General features: G+C 38.1%; 2 protein-coding genes across 2 annotated transcripts; both read right to left on the bottom strand.

The window, feature by feature from the left end:
* Window positions 1-1530: 1530 nt before the first annotated feature.
* Window positions 1531-16486, bottom strand: LOC140164859 (uncharacterized). The gene is made up of 4 exons (XM_072188237.1): window positions 16382-16486; window positions 14750-14809; window positions 12352-12585; window positions 1531-4759 (listed from the first exon to the last, which is right to left on the bottom strand). Exons 1-4 carry the CDS (start codon window positions 16431-16433, stop codon window positions 3915-3917), a joined length of 1191 nt encoding a protein of 396 aa, XP_072044338.1. The 5' UTR covers window positions 16434-16486; the 3' UTR covers window positions 1531-3914.
* A 567-nt stretch (window positions 16487-17053) lies between these two features.
* On the bottom strand, window positions 17054-17857 carry LOC140163689 (probable ATP-dependent RNA helicase DDX5; the record flags this gene model as incomplete). Its single annotated transcript, XM_072187005.1, is given in 2 exon segments — window positions 17054-17171; window positions 17685-17857. Coding segments are annotated over 2 exon segments (291 nt in total), but the record flags the coding sequence as incomplete, so codon positions are not given.
* Between the last annotated feature and the right edge of the window lie 64 nt (window positions 17858-17921).

Genomic DNA, 17921 nt, shown 5'->3' with positions numbered 1-17921 from the left:
TTACGTAACTTCGCCAGCGTATAGGCTATAATCATCCTAATTATTCCCTTTATAAGGTAGCCCTATATTGCTCCGACAACATAATGCAAGCAAATATTATGAGGACAATGAATATGACTTTTTGAGAAAATTGCTCGTTTAAAATTGATATTCCACAAAAAACAACTTTAGCTTCCTTTTATGGTCCAATAACACATACAAATAATTCCTGGCACTCCGTCCATATTCAAGGTTAAAGGTCAACATAGGGATCAAAGCACTCCATCCATATTCAAGGTTAAAGGTCAACATAGGGGTCAAATTTCAAAGTTGCTCGAATCTGGTTAACAAGCACACCAAATTATTCCTCTCATTGCAAGGATTCAGAAAAAGTATAGTTTGACCTATATGCAAATGAATGAGTGTCGCAGAATACTGCATTGCGGTATCGCAATAAAGTTAAATACATTTTAACTTGGAAAGGAAACGAGCTGCAATAAAAAGTAATCGATATATCGGCAACGCATCACATCATAATTGCGGCGTAGAATGAACGGACCTTTAGCCCTGGGTGCCACAACCCCTTGCTACGCCACTGCCCAGGTGAGGGGTGGTAGGGGCGCCAATTTTGTTTCTTGCCCCGGGCGCTACCAACCCTTGTGCTTGGATCTTTCATTACATCATTTGTTCCCCAACTTGTACACAAAATTCACTCATTACAAATATCTATCGCCCACATCTTACGGAGAGAGGGGGGAATGGAGGCTAACATTTTGAAGCCATTTTTAAAACGTCACCATGGTCAAGTCACATATTGGGGTGGGTTTGTGTGCGTGTCTATACGTCAAGTGGGTATAAGATGCCCTCAATCATATCCCGAGGGTGGGAAGTTATTAATGTAACTGCACAACAGATCTCCCGACCCCTCCTCGCATATCTTGAGGGTAGGGGTCATAATTGAGCTCCCTTAAAAGTGCAACATAATGCATAAATGAATATTTTATGTTCTGTACCATTTAATGATCATGATTAAGACCCCTACCCTCAGAAAAACGAGGGGCCGGGTGGTTATCCCATTGACTTTCCCCACTCCCGGGGATACATTGAGGGCATCTTATACCCACTAATGTGACGTATAACAGACCCACACACACGTCACATACATCCCAATATGTGACTTGACCGTGGTGAAGTTTGAAAAATGGCTTCAAAATCGGAAATTTTGGCCTTCCATTTTCCTCACGATGTGGGTGATGGCGGATATTTGTAATGAGTGAATTTTGTCTGCAATAATATTATCATCATATCCAATGTTTTCAAAAATGCCGATTATATTCAACTGGTCCTTAAATTCTTTTGAGTGTATAATAACAGTTGGATGTGGATAACTGCAGTATGATACCACACTCTTGTTTGAAAAACAGATGTGAACTCGCTCACATTTTCAATTTTTTTTAACAAGTGCAGCTTCATACTGCAGTGAAATCTCCACAGGAATTTGCAAGATGTTTGTAATACCACACACACATACATATTACATGTACATTCAACTTTACATTTCAATGTGGTTTTTATTTTAGCATTCTCCTTGAAAAAGCAACAAAGTTTAATACTTAAACACGTACATAAAAATAACTTACTAACCATGTTTTAAAACTTGAGAATGCTTCCCTACATTCTCGACTATGAACTTATTTATATCTCCGTTCGAGGGTCGAGAGCCAGAAAGCCTGAACTCACAAAGGATTCCTTTTGAGTTACGGCTTTCTGGTTCTCAACCATCACTTTTATTGGAGAAGCTATGTGGCTGCGAAATTCCACTAATTCACCAATTAAGCTATTTATCATAATATATTTAGAACAAGTTCATCACCAAAGTACTCGGATTGGTTACAATGCAATGCGACCAACTGAGCATATCATGTTTAATAACTGTACAGACAATTAAATAACTTAGAGTACATCTAGATAACAAGGAAAAAAACACTACCTTGGTCCCTTTAAATTTCCACTCATCCATAAAACCAATTTGACATTTATTGTCATAATTCAAACATTTTGTCGGTAGTGGTAAGACTTTTCTGGAGATTGCTTCCAATATGAGATCCAGATGAAACTGGCAAGATTGGTGCCCAATTAAATTCTTTACGGTGATTTTTTTTTTTAAAGAAAGAAAGAAAATGCAAGCAAAAAATGCCAAATCAAGCTTCTCTTCTTGATCAAGAAACACGGCCTGTAGGACTGATAATCTGCAGAAATTTCTATCTCAAGATGTAGAGAACACAAGAATTGCTCAATTAAAATAGAATTAGTAGGTTAAATTCACCACAATAATAAATTGCAGAACAACTATGTAGATTATCAAATTTTATGTCATCCATTCCCTACACATTTATCTGTGACACGCACAGCCTCAAAATTCTATAGTTGTGCTCCAATCTAGGAATGTTACTTTTACTTCTCTGCTCCTCAACAAATAATAGTAAAAAAATGGTTAATAATTATGTTACATAAAAATAAATTATACAACAGAATAGTGCAACTGAGTAAAAGAATATGTGAAAATGCTATATCCACAAATTGGTTATTTTGGTGTACATTTAGCTTGGAACTGGGAGAAATGCAGCAATAGTAAAGCGTGCAAAAATAACTCTTCCCATGCAAACAATTTGTGCCGTTTGCAATATTAAAGAAAAAAGATACACATAACCAAAATATTGCGTTTCTGAAGTTGCACATGATAATTAAGTGTCAAAAATTGATGACGAGCACCTTCGGGGTACTTGTAACTTTTTCAGCAGCTCTCCCTGCAACCCGGTATCAGAAGCCAAGGGCCTAGACCATGGGTTCTTCTATATGTACCAAAGGACTGAACCAGGAACCTGGTTGTCACCTAAAAATGAGGGGACACTTATTGTATCAGTTGCACAATTTCTGGTTAACATGGTGAACATCCCCTACTCCTGACGAAATAAATAAAACATGAACTAGACAGAAATCTTGCCTCTGTAGGCCTTTTTAAGTGTGGGACATGTTCAACATGCAGCCCATTTTAAGCATTACTATATAATAATGTACAAAAACACACACACACGATAAAAAATCTTACTTGGTATCTTGTTCAAGATCAGCTTGTCAATTCACCTGGTTACATTTCTTTATGTTTTACTTTACTTTTTTGATGCTTTTACTTGATACAAGACCTGTAAGTTTGAGAGACTGAATTTTCAACAGCCTTTTCTATAATGCAAAGATTTTGGTTTTTAAAAATTTCACAATCTCAATTATGTATTTTACCCAAATTACTGCACTGAAAACCTGTTAACAGTGTAAATAGGTTGGCAACTTTTACATGTATTCTTAATCATTGAAAGTCTGTAGACAAAGTGCAAATAGGATATAGACGTTCTTCACAATAAAAATGATCCCATATAAAATCATAAAGTAGACTTTCTTCATGTATTCCCAGTTAATGAAAGTCTCTAGACAAGTGCAATAGGATAAAGACTTTCTTCACAATATTTTTTTTCCTTTATACACATTTAAGCCAACTCTCTTCATGTATTCCTAATTATTGAAAGTCCATAAGACAAAAAGTGCAAATAGGATATAGACTTTCTTCACAATTAAAATGTTCCAGTATATAATCTCAAGTCTAGACAATTTTAGGAAACAGTTCATACTTCCACTCCACTAGTATTGACTTGGCACTAATTTTAATGTATAAACTCGGTTCAATTGGCATCCATCAAGACCATACTCGCTTGCAATTTTACCCACACCCTTACGTACACTTGGATGGCTGTTTTTTATTTCCTCCAATATCAACTGATTAAAATTTGTAAGTGGAAATAAAATAAATCAGTTTAAAATTGTCTATTACCTGAGATTAGAGGAATAGGAGGCATCCATGACTCAACTCAACTCTAAGTGACTTACTGCGTTGGGGCTGCAGGTGCCGCAGCACCACCAGCGGGGGCCTGACCACCAGCTGTTTGGTACTGCTGCCAATAGGCCATAGCTTGTTGGTAATACTGCATGTATTGCTGCTGGGCTGAGGCCATCTGGCTTGGATCCATTGAAGCTTGCTGTCCAGCTGCTGCTGGAGCTGCCCCTGCTGGAGGTGTCTGATACTGCTGCATGGCACCACTTGCTGCATGCGCTGGATACTGAGAAGCTGCGCCATGCTGCTGTTGGTGGTGCTGAGGTGGTTTACTAGGACCACCACCTGGACGTCCTCCTCCCTGACTACTACCAGGGTGGCCACCTTGGTGTGCTGGCCCGCCGCCATGCTGCTGTCCATGGCCACCGCGTCCACCGCGATGTGGGGCATCATGACTCCTGGTGTGAGCTGCTGGATTTACATCATGACTTCTGGTATGGAGTGAAGGTGCATCCTGTGGTCTGCCATAGTGATGAGGTCCACCACCACGTGGAGACTGTGGTGGGCCACGTTTTGGTGGACCTTCTTGCCTACCACCATATGTGCCGCGATCATCCTTGTTCTGGTATCCTCCCCGTCCACCTCCTCGTCCACCTCCACGACCATAGCTGTTACTTCTGTCCCCATATCCATTACTATCATCCCTCCCACCAAACCCACCTCCTCCCATTCGGTCCCCACCAAATCCCCTGTCACCTCCTCGCCCACCACGGTCACCTCCTCGCCCACCCCTCCCACCCCCACGAGAATCCCTTCCCCCGTAGCTATTTCCACCCCCAAATCGGCTACCCCCTCCAGATCCAAAGCCGCCCCCAGATTGTCTGTATCTGTTGCGTCCTGCAAATATAAACAGAGAAATTAATTCAAAATGGTATGGTATAGTATATGAACTAGCATTTTGTCTTGCTACATTAGTAGAACCAATGGTTTTTGGCATCTTCCACCTCAAATGATAACTAGAATTTGTTCCATTTTTTTCTATTCCCCCTATGCTTTCCCACGAGGGGCCAAAATGTTTTCTATTGTGATGTAATATACCTCAAATTGTTTATCTCATTGGTAGAGGATAAAGCAATTGTCATATTGCACTAGGGTGCTTAGTTCAGGAATAAAGTAGGTCAAATATCAAATATCTCATGCATTATAGAGGACAAATTTTCAAAATGCACTGATTCAATCGCGTCTCGTCTCAAATGACTCCTCTCTGCAAACGAAAGAGGAAAATAATTTGAGAAATGTATAACCTCGAAATTCTATTGGACTTTGGCTGCACTAGGGGGACATGACAATACAAATTCTAACAAAATAGTGAATTAAGCATATATTTGCAATTGCTTACGTAAGGGAAGTAATTTGACATGTTTCGATGCAATCGGACCATTGTTAAATTTTGACCTCTATGTATTAAAGTTTTGAAATTTGACCGCTTCAACCTGAATTAAGGGCTGGGGTATGAACGTTTGGACAGTATTTATTTTGGGACATTAGAGCACATCAGACATATCGAATTGCATTCTGAATACGAAGAATGTCATTCTGATATCAAATAATTTAATACACATTTTATGGCAAATCATTAAAAATTGATATTTTTGATATTTAACAGTACTCAAAGTAAACTTTATAAATCTGATGATTTATACTTAACGCGGACTGTGTACTCTAGACATTGTTTCTTTCAAAATTGAGTTTTTTGATATGTTTGTACTTTGTTATGTTTTTTATAAATACAAGGAATGAAATTCCAGATTTGTAAACTCCAACTGCAATATTTTAAGGATTTTATTTCACTATTCCATTCGTGTTTGAAATTGAAAAGGAAAGAAAATCTTTGTTGAACCAGCAGGGTACACGCTGCGCAACAACGCATCGCGTTGCATCGCGCAATTTGTTAACGCACAAATACGCTTACGCATACGCTTATCTGCATGCGCGGCGCATCTTATGGAAACACCACGCAAGCACTGATTTCACAAAAACCTAGTGGTCAAATGGCTCCGTTTTAGCTGATAAAATGTGGGTTTTTCAAGTTCTTTCCCCGATTTAAATATCAAGTTATGAATGGATTTCGCTCAAACTTCTCAAGGGGCTGTGGATTTACCCGATGTTCACGTAATATAAGGTACAAAAACGAAAACTGCCGCATTCTCCTGTGAGATTTGATGAAAGTGCAAAATGTGACCACTTTAAACTTCAACGGCCATTATTTCAATGTTCATTTTCTCGGTAAAATGACGATTTAGGTACACGATAACTCAATAAATACAGCATCTATAGGTAAGCAAATATGATCATTGTAAAAAGCATGATCGACTCAAGAAACGGTTTTCTCATTTTTTTATATTTTGGTCTATTTCCGCGTTTAGGCATCATTTTGTGCAAATAGGCGTTTGTGAATTTTAAAAGTTCAATGTGATGCCTTATATGGTCAATATCTCAAAAAAATAAGGCCAATATCAAAAAAATTAAAAAAACCGTTTTTGGAATGGAGCCTAAAGATTGAGCTAAAACAAAATAAAATATTTTGGAAAGAGTGTTTTTTGTTATGATGTACCTAACAAATATTGCCAAAAAATCACTTTTTGTGATTTTCTTCAGAATTGTTGTTTTTACCCCAAATCTGTATTTATATTAAGATTTATTGATGTCTTGCCTTCATAAAAATGTATACTTTTATATGTCTTATGTGAATAATTACAAAGTTATTGCACTTTTACTACATGCATGTCTGAGAGTACACAGCCACCTTAACGTGTATATAGGTGGGATGAAATGCCGACGATCAATTGAAAATTTTGACCTTTCGTATTGAAGATATGGATTTTTTCCCCCAAACACCAAAAAAAATTAGGTCTTTTGGGGGAAAAAATCTGTATCTTCAATATGAAAGGTCAAAATTTTTAATTGACCGTCGGCTTTTCCTCCCTGCTACATACACTTTAAGAATATATCATTAGATTTATATAATTTATTTCGAAGACTGTTATATATCAAAAATTTGAAAAATATCAAATTGTTATAATTTGTCATAAAATTTGTATTATATTGTGATTTTCAAAAATGAAAATTATTTGATATCAGAAAGACATGCTTCAGATTCAGAATGCAATTCGATAGGTCTGAGGTGCTCTCATGTCCCACAAAAATACTGTCGAAACGCAATAAACGCTCATTTTAGATCCCTTAAGCACCATAGAAAAATGTGACAAGAGGAACAATTTGAGATACTACAACATGATATGACTTTTGTCCCCATTGTGACCTATGATGCCTCATGGGAACCACAGATGCATAGGAAAAATGGAACCAATCAAACATTTATCCTTTCAGGTTTATGGATGCCAAAAAACATTGGTTCCACTAATGTAACAAAAGAAAATCCCAAACCCATAGTGGCTGTACTATGATCACATTAAATCCCCATTCAGTGACCTATGAGTATGAACCCAACAAAATTAAACCATTGGCAAATATATCTATAGGTAAATAAATTATTCCAACTTCGGATAAGAATGTCGAATTTTGCTTCATTTTTGCGTTTTGGTGTCAATTTGTGCCGAAAATGTTGAATAACAATTAGATACAGTTTGGAGTAAATCCATCTCCTTTGTTATTGCATGGTATAGAGAAACCTGAAATCGCAATTTGATTGAGAGTATTCTGGTTCAAAGTCACTGAATGCAGCTTTAATTCTTCATGTTACAAATTACAGATAGAAAAAGAATGAAATCTTAAGATTACAAATATATTTTAATAGGCTATGAAATACAATTGGTTCTCATTTTTCTACTTCATTAGCACATTTAGGAAAAATAAAAAACAATTTTAGTATGGGGTAATTCTTTTTTTTTTCTTAATTTTTTTTAATTACCCCAAAATTTAAGCTGGAATGAGTCTAGTGAGCTTGTGTGAATCAGAATCGGTTGTTGTTAGAATAGCCATTGCTGGCGCCTGCATAGCCATTGTTGCTCTTATAGCCGTTGTTGCCATACTGCTGTGCTCCATATCCTCCACGACTACCACCACCTCTACCTCTACCAAAGCCTCTCCCATCATTTCTGCCACGGTAACGACTACGTCCTGGACAAAATAAGGGGGGAAAATACATGCCAAAACTTTTAAGGACTGATCTGCTTCCAAACATTTCATAACTCCCATTTCCATCACCATGTAACATGGTGTAGCAAATCAGTTGGATGCGTTTCCTCCCTTCTTGCTTGAGAGCAATAGACAACACTGACTGACATTGCTGTCAATCTTATTCAAGGGGGATGAAGAGAGCAGAGGAGAGATTGATGTCTTGGCTGGCTCCCCTTTGTACATGTCAGGACTGGGCTGAGAGTTCCATTTTTAATTTTGTAAGAGGATTACACCTTTTCTATTTCAGAGGCTCAGTCCCTTTTTAATTTTGCCAGACATTGAAAGTGGATTGCCTCCTTTTCAATCTCATAAAGAGGCTGAAAGTTGATTGCCTCCTTTTCTATTTCAGAGACTGAAAGTTGATTGGCCCCTTATCTATTTTGTCAAGAGGCTAAAAGTTGATTTCCTGTTTTCCATTTTGTTAGAGGCTGATAGTCTACTTTCCCCTTTCGTTCGAGGCCAAATTACATGACAGGCTGTCTGTTTACAGCTGTCCATGCACATCAAACAACAGTTGTTTCAGCACTCCCATAATTTAATGCCTGTTGTTTTGATAAATTCAGACATTTTCAAGGAGCTATTCTGTAAAATTAATGTGAAAATTGTCATCCCCCTTGAAATTGAGCTAGGGCCCCTTTGAATTTTGTATGAGGCCGATGGTTGATCGACTCTTTTCAATGTCATGAGGACCTATTAGATCAGCCCCACTATCAAATTCAGAGGCTAAGAGTTATCGCTGCTTTTCAATTTTGTTAATTGGTTTAAAGTTGATTGTCCCCTTTTCAATTTCATCAAGAGGGTGAAAGTTGATTTCCCCCTTTTCCATTTCGTCAAAGCTGAAAGTTGATCTCCCCTTTTCCATTTCGTTGTAACAGGCTGATTTCCCCCTTCTCCATTTTGTAAAAGGCTAACAGTTGATTGCTCCCTTTTCCAATTTGTTGAGCTGACTGGTTACAGCCAGGTTGACTTGCCATTGATTCAGCACTCCCATTTGTGACCCGGCAGCACAAATGAGCCGTAAATTCCTAAATTGTATTCTGAGTTACGTGTAAAATGTGTGAAGGTCATATTCATCGGTAACTTAAGCTGGCCCGACATCTCATTTTCATAGTCAAAAACTAATCAATAATCCTATTGTTGAAGTGGATAATAAGCTTCTACCTTAGATGGCTATAGAACTTTTAATAGCTCGGGTCTTTGTTTGCTTTTGCTAAATCCTGTTTAAGTGGTGGGTTACCAGTCATTGTATTTTGTACAGGTATGCATAACCAACAATTAACAATGAGAGAGCTTTCTTAAACCTCGTTGACTTGGGGATGATTTGAAATGGCCGCCAATTATGACTGTTTGATATTTATTGCCAGCAATGTGGAAAAAGAGACACATGTAAAACGTAAAAGCTATAATTTTGTTGAAGGATCAAAGTTTATCAAACCATAACCCCGCTTCTGGATATCGTTTGAAGCCAAATAATATACCATTTTTAAGTTTATGATGTTTATTTTTTAAACACGAAATAAAACAAAATTGACCGGGGGAGGAATTTACGGCTCATTCGCCGTGGACGGTCACATTCTTTCATTTCATTTTACATGGGGGCTATTTTGTAAAATTGTCATTATCCCCCATGAATTTTGAGCTATGGCCCTTGTATGAGGCTGCTAGTTGATTGGCCCTTTTCAATCTCATAAGGACCTAGTAGATCAGCCCCACTTTCAAATCCAGAGGCTGAGAGTGATCGCTCATTTTCAATTTTGTTAATTGGTTGAAAGTTGATTGGCCCTTTTCAATCTCATAAGAAGGACCTAGTAGATCAGCCCCCACTTTCAAATCCAGAGGCTGAGAGTGATCGCTCATTTTCAATTTTGTTAATTGGTTGAAAGTTGATTGGCCCTTTTCAATCTCATAAGGACCTAGTAGATCAGCCCCACTTTCAAATCCAGAGGCTGAGAGTGATCGCTCATTTTCAATTTTGTTAATTGGATGAAAGTTGATTGCCCCTCTTCAATTTTGCAGGCTGAAAGTAGTCCCTTTTCCATTTCGTATGAGGCAGCATGATTGCCCTTGATAAATTGTGTATGCTGCTGAAAGTTAATAGCCTAATTTTAATGTTCCATAACGCTGAAAGTAGATTTTCAATCTCGTCACAGGTTGAAAATTGCTTTTACATATATGTTAAGTGAGCTTCCTGTGGGTCCATTTTTGCATGGGCAGGAAAAACCTATATGCTGGTGGCCCTTAAACATGCTTAACACAAAACTGCCAAGAGGGCACATAGGATGTTTTGGGCCAATAACACATGAGGTTTTTCTTGCCCAACGACAATACTATAAACCCTATCGCCCCAGGTGCTCATGGAGAAAAGGGCCGCAAAGAGGCAAGAAAGAGAAAACCCTCTTTCTTGGGCGAGGTTTTGGACCACCGACCCTTTGGGGTGCTAGACATACAAACAGGGATAGCACGCCATGTGGGGGGTGTACCTTGGCAGGCCAAGCTCTCTCTTCCCATAATTGTGTCCGCATGGTGATGCATGACATGGGAGTATCATGCAGTAGCTTTGTGAATTTTTTGTTTGTTTTGATGTTTGGTTCGCTTACGGCTAATCTAATCATATCTGTCCCTTATGAAGGAAATAAAACATGTGGTTTGGGCGATAGTTCCCTCTTCAATAGGGAAATATTTGCGTTTATCAATCAACATCATAAAAAGCTTCTGCAGATTGCATCCCTGAGCGATGTGTAGAATTTAGATAGTTGTACTACAAAGACAAATTTTCCCACAACATAATCTTCATTCAACTCGCTAGTTTCCTTGAATGTAGATATATGCCATTGATCTGCTTCACATCTGATCTTTGGCAACCAAGAATTTTGAGCTGAAAATGGAAGTTGCTTTTGATTCTTGACTTAAAACCGACAGGTTGTATATAGCTGCTTGCCTGCCTATTGCTAGTATGGACTTTCCCAAACTGGATGATTGAAAGAAAAACCCTAAAGCATTCAACTTCTTCTGAGCCAAAATTATATTGAAATTTGGAATAGTCCAAGAATAATTTAAGGATATGGAGGGATTGAGGCAGGCAGGCAGGCAAACAACAGCAGACCAGCCAGACGCTTTTATTTTCATGCAAATCTTAACATATAAACATGCAGACAAAATGCTAAAATCAAAACAGAATTTTTGAATAAAGCTGAAAAATTGCAAAACAAAAGTTTGCGTGTTTTCTTCATGAGAACCAACTATAAGAAAATAGCCTAGTTAAGGTGAAACTAACCAACCTGTCTTGCCTGTAAAAAGATATTCCCCTTCTAGCTTGTTTGTTCGGCTTATATAAGGGGAAAAATATAACGACTCCTAACACCACGTATTGATATAGAATGACGTGCTAACGTCAGTTGTATGTTGCATGTGTGACCGGCAAATGCTTATGTGAATTCACACGAGCGTAAGTTGGGACTTCATTGACGTACGCAGTAAAAAAAACCAAATAATTTTCGCCTTATATAAGATGAACAAACTAATGCCATTGTGTTTTTAACGGCAAACTTGAATGGCGATGTATCTTATTTCTTCCAAAGTACAGAACTTACCTGATGGTGAGGCGTATCATACCCATGCATGATTCTGCTAAGTTTTTTTGCTAAGCCTTAATTATGTAATAAAAACCGCAAACTACAAATCTTTTCATTATGTCAAATCACACACATACATCTATCTCTTGGCTTTTTCAATGACTACAAGCACTTTTTATGTTTGTATACAAACCACATAAAGTCAGCCCAAAGAGCTTAACTGAAAAAGCTGCCAAATTGCTGAGCAAGCACATACTAGTTTGTGTGATTTGTTGAAAAAGGATTTTCAGTTGTGGGGAATACAAAACAAAATGAAGTTCTGCTTTTAAGCATACATATGCTGAAAAAGTCCATGGTACAACACATGTAGAAGCAGAATCTCACTTTTGAAAACAAACACCAAGTTCTTATGATGCAAAAACAAAACTGCATTTAGTTCTGACTGATCACTTCAGTAGAATGTGCAATCCTATCCTTTGCACATTACTTTGTAGCAGACAAGTTATATCTATATGTTTACCTGAAAAACAAGAGTTTGTTAGTTTAAAAACACTGGATCAAAGCTGTGCCCAACAACATTGAGGGACATGCTGCGTTTTGCGGAAAATCCCATGATCCTTAGTTCTGTCTTCACGAAAATAATGTACCCTTTCTATGTGCTTGGCAAAGCTTTGCTTCCAAGTGCAAGGTTGAAATGTTAGTAAATTTCCAACTTACCTCCACGCATACCCCTTGCAGAGTCTGCAAGCTGCAGAAGCTTGTGGTTCACATCTTGTTTGGCCTCCCTCAGTACATTCACCAGATCACCAGCCTGCTTGGAGTTGCCAGGGGTAAAGAACGTGTAGGCAGTGCCAGTGCGCTCGCTACGAGCTGTTCGCCCGATGCGATGCACATAGTCTTCCGATGAGTTGGGGTAGTCGTAGTTGATGACAAATTTGATGTCCTCAACATCTGCATGATTTCGTTCACAGCATGGCATAGGCAAAATTGCGAATGAACACATGCCGTAACGCAAGTTTTGAAAATGAAGGATGAGGAAAAATAATGCACAAAATTAGTACCAGCTTTATTGGAGTAGACAAGGCACTTTTAAGATATTGACGAAGTGCCTAAGAACTGAAATTACAAAAACATGTTAATATCAAGTAGAGATTTAAATAAAAACTGCACATGTAACATGTAATGATATCATTGCTATTTTGCTGTTAATCAAGAAAATATACTAGAGGCATAAACATATGTACCTGTGTACCAAGTAGGAATATGGCCATGGTGTACACTCACTATATACTGGTATATATACAAATGTACTTACGTGTTTGCTTGCCAGTCCCCAAGGACTGTTGATAGCGACGGCTATACCAACCAGCGCTACATTGCCTTTTCAAAAAAAAAGTTCACGCTTAACTGGTTATCTTTTGATAACAAGCAGCGCAATGGCAAGTGTAGATAATAACCGGGTGAAAAAAAGAAAATCACGCTCGCCCCCAAATATGCAGCAGCACATGTTGAGGGGTTGGACAAAGTGTCGACCTTTGAGGGTGTCGTCAAGGTGGACAGACCGATGAAGACCCATTGTTCATAATCCAATTGAGTTTTTATACAGGTTATTACAAGTGTACATTTCAGGCCATCCTTAATGGACCACAGTTCAATGTTCAAGCATAGTTTTTTTTTGTGTTTAGTCAACCTCTTTCATTTCATTGTTCTCTCAAAAAGGACCACCTATGCCTGTCTTATTCGTTTCCATTCTTTACAGGACTATAATAATACTTGCTGTGTGCCCTCTCTTGGGCCGTTGGCAGGAGATCCCGACATGACATCCAATCACACGCGCGGGAGAGGTTGGGAGGTAGCTTCCTCGGCTTGATGGCTGGCGGAGGTGTGCCTTGGCTTTTCAGGACTAAATATGCATATATCGGTCTATCAAGTTTGACAGGAGTGCTTTTGTAACACGCCCATAAACGCTGCGCCATTAAAGAATACACACCCACATCGGGAAAAAGTTTGCTGCTGGGAAATGAATTAATCCCCTCAAGAACATGTACATCTACACAATGGGCCTATATGGTAACATGTGTATCCAAACAATTTTGAGGTAAATACTTTCTCCTTAGTTTACATGTGGGTGCTACAACAGGGTGAGGATAGAGGTATATAACAATAACCCCGGTGTGTATAAACACTGGAAAGATGTACTGCCCTCCTTTACGTTGAAAGCAGTTGGGCAATTTTTAGGTTTTGGCCATATAAATACGGAGAGGGGAAATTCCACCATTCATATCAGGCTAGTTTACAGCTAGCTGATGGCAGATCATATGATTTGCCATCTCACTATACACGACTTTTCCATTTTGAAATTAGTAACACTAGCTTGCCTATGAACTCATAATGCCTTTCCCGCTTTCTTTCTTTCTCTCCTCCTCTAAAAACGCGACTCTCCCCCGCTCAGTCGATGCAGATGTGTCATGCCACGGGTCCTGCCGCATACATCATCATTATCTAATGGGAAAACAAAACTTGGGAAAAAAAGAAGAGAGAGAGCTCTAGTCAGTTATATCTAATATTAAAAAGCACTGATATCAGCAAGCCACCCCCTGGGTGGGCATTACAACAAATAACATACAGATACATGCTACATGTAATAATAATTGACTAACCAAAATGTACCAATATGGAGAATTGATTTTAAAGAAAGAGTGCAGTAAACATGTACAACACTTTACCATGTGATGTGTAATTAGTATGAAAGCAGTATATCAACCATTTCTTTAATAAAAATAATAACAATCCGACACAACCCTCTTCCTGATTGTTATGCATAAAACACTTTGCACCTGGTAACACTGACCGTTTGTAAGGACAAAGACAATACAGGATACAAAAGGCATTCAACACGACAACACATGCACAGATACACTCACATTAACTTGCTTTGACTTTCTTTACTGTCAAGTCATTGTGAAGCATTATTGATATGATGGTTTGCAGTATTAACCAAACAACCGCCTTCAACCCAACAGACAAAATATTTAAGATTTAAGGGACATGTGAGATGAAATATTAGCAGTAAGATGCATTTTCACATGGGGGAGGATATGAGGGAAATACAAACCTAGACCACGTGAGGCCACATCTGTAGCGACAAGAATGGGAGCCCGGCCAGAGCGAAATTCTGTTCAGAAAATAAGATGAGTAAAAACAATGAGTTAAATCCTAGCCTTTACAACTAATTTTAAACTCCGACTTGCTTTGAGGCATTTTAAAGTGACTTGTGTTACTTGCCAAAAGTAAGTAACATGCTACTCCACAAACATGAAAAGAGAATTCAAATCACACTGGCAAGGTCATAATTTCCTAGAGTGTAGGGATCTATGCGAAAAATAATCAAGCAGTTTCACATTTCGTCTATTTTAATTAACTATGTATTTAGTATGTACCGTAGTGGAAATAAGTCACTGCATTTTGCACAAAAAACATAAGGAACATATGGGACATGAGACAAAACTATTATTTTGTTTGGCCTAAGCAAAGTGGTCATGCCTATTGTGTAACCTTGATACCAACCCTGTACAGAACAACCAAATCGGTCACAAATGAAACCAAATTTTTACGAATGTGATGTTTCCACATGCACTCGCCATATGCGGATTAAAAATTTGCTTACTAGTTGCCAAGCAAGTATTCTGAAAGCTTAAAAACTACATACAAATCTGTATTTGACCAATTTTGAGTAAGTAAAATTAAAATTAAGATATACACGAAGTCTGTTCAAAGAATCCAATTCCCTGAAGCATACTAAAATTACATTTGACACAGGACATATCACCTGTATGTACATTCCCGGATCACAGGCATCCCCATATCTACTCAGACAAATGTTTTTATTATTAATGAGGTCAATCTGATGACAGTGGTATTTTCATGACCCCAAAACATGTACAATGCATATCATAGAGTGTATAAGAGTCCATTACTTTAGTCAATGAGGTTAATCTAATGACGTTATGCATTTCCCCCGACTTCGTAACATGTCTAATGCATATATGATCCGCTCAGCCATTTCAAGATAAAGCGAGTCAAAGTTGGGAAAAGGGTGAAAAACCTTGCAGATTTTGTTTTTCAGTTTTTATTATTTTTTTATTCCTTTTTGCTTACTTTAACCTACCATTGAAAACAAAATATTCTTTTAAGAAAAGCACCCAAATCTAGCATTTTATGAGCCAAACCAAGTCCTTAACATGTCATTTTACAACTTTTAAAGCCATTTTCTTTTTTTTAGCCTTTTCGTTATGTGTTGCTCCCCTTCCCGTTGAAAGACATTGAATGAGGACCATGCAGAAACATAATTTTGGTATCAAATATAAGCTATATTAAATGATGATATCAACATTTTTCAAAATTGGTGACTGGTTTTGTGGTCGTGGGTCATATATTGTAAACTATATACTACGAGCATGTGCATAGTCATAAATTATTCAGCGCACATGCATCGTTAAAATTGCATGATTGTACAGCGAGCCGAAGGGTTCATGTTGTACGGTTCTTGCGATTTAAACTTTCACATGAAAGCTTAAATAAGCTGTCAAACCTGTCAAGTTTATTAGCTACTAAATATCTTTGCCTTATACATTTTACTGTATACTGTAAAAAAGTCATTTAATTGCTGGCGAAATAAACTGTAGGAGCCAATGGCTACACAGGAACAGGGTTGCTTGATACATTGAACAAGTTGAGCATTACTCACCACTTAATACCCAGTCTCGCTCTGGCTGAGATTTGTCACCATGCAGACACATGGCGGGCCACCTGAAACATCAAACATACACACATATACAATTTTTAGTCTTTTGCTGCATTTAAAATGCCTGCCACTTTGCTTGTTTTCTACGATGAATTGTGAGGAATACTTTGTTTCTTTTAAAGATCAAAGGAAGTTTTTGAAGTTCACTGAGTTAATTATTTTGAAAATGTTATTAAATCTACTCACGACTCGTGAGCTTGTGTACTGCCAAAATGGACAGCCTTAGGCCCCCCTGGTGGGGTGCAGGGGTAACGCCCAGGGAGGGGTCGAAAGGCAGAGCTGATGCTGCTGGGTTTTGGCAGATTTATACATGTATTAAAAGAAAGGTTATTTTAGGCCTTACGCCCCTGGCTTTTTGAAACCCAAGGAAGGCTGTTTCAGGAGCAAAAAAATCATGTAATGTTAAGGAATAATTCAGTGTAGGCCTATCACTATACTTTATTTAGGCTAATCATGCAGTAGGGCTTACAAATTGGTAAAATTTCATCTAATTTCAGGACATATTTACAGGAAATTCTCATGCCTGTTATTTTAATATTTATTTTATTCTCGCTTAATCAGAAATGGTAGGATTTGGACATGGTCGCAAGTTGTGTCTATTTTCGGAAGCATCGACTACATACCCATCTCTGCATTCTGCGTAACCAATTCATCTGTTCTCCGCTTAGTCTCTACAAACACTAGCGCCTTGTTCTCCTTTTCCCGCATGATTTCCTCCAACAGACGGATCAACCTAAACAAAACATTTGGCAAGTTCAGTTAATTTGTTATACAGGCATGGTCATGACCCTGACCATGCTGAACAATTAAAAGTGTGATTTACTTAATCTCAAACACTAAAGGAGATTGAATAAAGAACAATCCATTTGTGGCCATACCATAATTGAGCTCAAGGTGATACAAGCTACATAACTGGTATGCATGCATTCCTTGTGGGTCAACGAGTAGAAAAATCCAGGATGGCTGTCATTTGTCAATATAGTTGCCATAGAAGTTTGTGCCACGTCACTCATATAATTACAATATTTCGCATTCACACATACTAGACTAACATTCTTCAGCTAATTTGCTTTGGCGGTCTCAAGTCATGTGACTTTTGGGAGTAGGAAAATCAAGAAAAAAACAGGGAAATATTATCAAGTTTTATACCAGTTTCAAGTGAATGATTGAGTTTTAAAGTATCAAGAAATCTGAAATTCGGGTGTGGATGAATTCTGCCCTTATTCTGCCCTGAAGCAATACTCACTTTGTGTCCTTCTCTTCATCCATGCACACATCGATGATCTGCAATATGTTGTGGTTAGCCGACAATGTCAGAGATCCTATATTGATCATTACATAGTCCCTCAGGAAATCTTCTGCTAGACTCCTCACTTCCTTGGGCCAGGTTGCACTCCACATAAGTACTTGCCTATCAGGCTGCAAGAGAACATGCAAAATGCAGTTGAATTACTTGTAAGCAGAATGTAATTGTGTAAATGTA

This window comes from Amphiura filiformis, chromosome 11, assembly GCF_039555335.1.
Source record: "Amphiura filiformis chromosome 11, Afil_fr2py, whole genome shotgun sequence".
Classification (NCBI taxonomy): domain Eukaryota; kingdom Metazoa; phylum Echinodermata; class Ophiuroidea; order Amphilepidida; family Amphiuridae; genus Amphiura; species Amphiura filiformis.
Note: the sequence above shows the minus strand (reverse complement) of the source record. Positions and strands in the feature narration are given on the sequence as shown.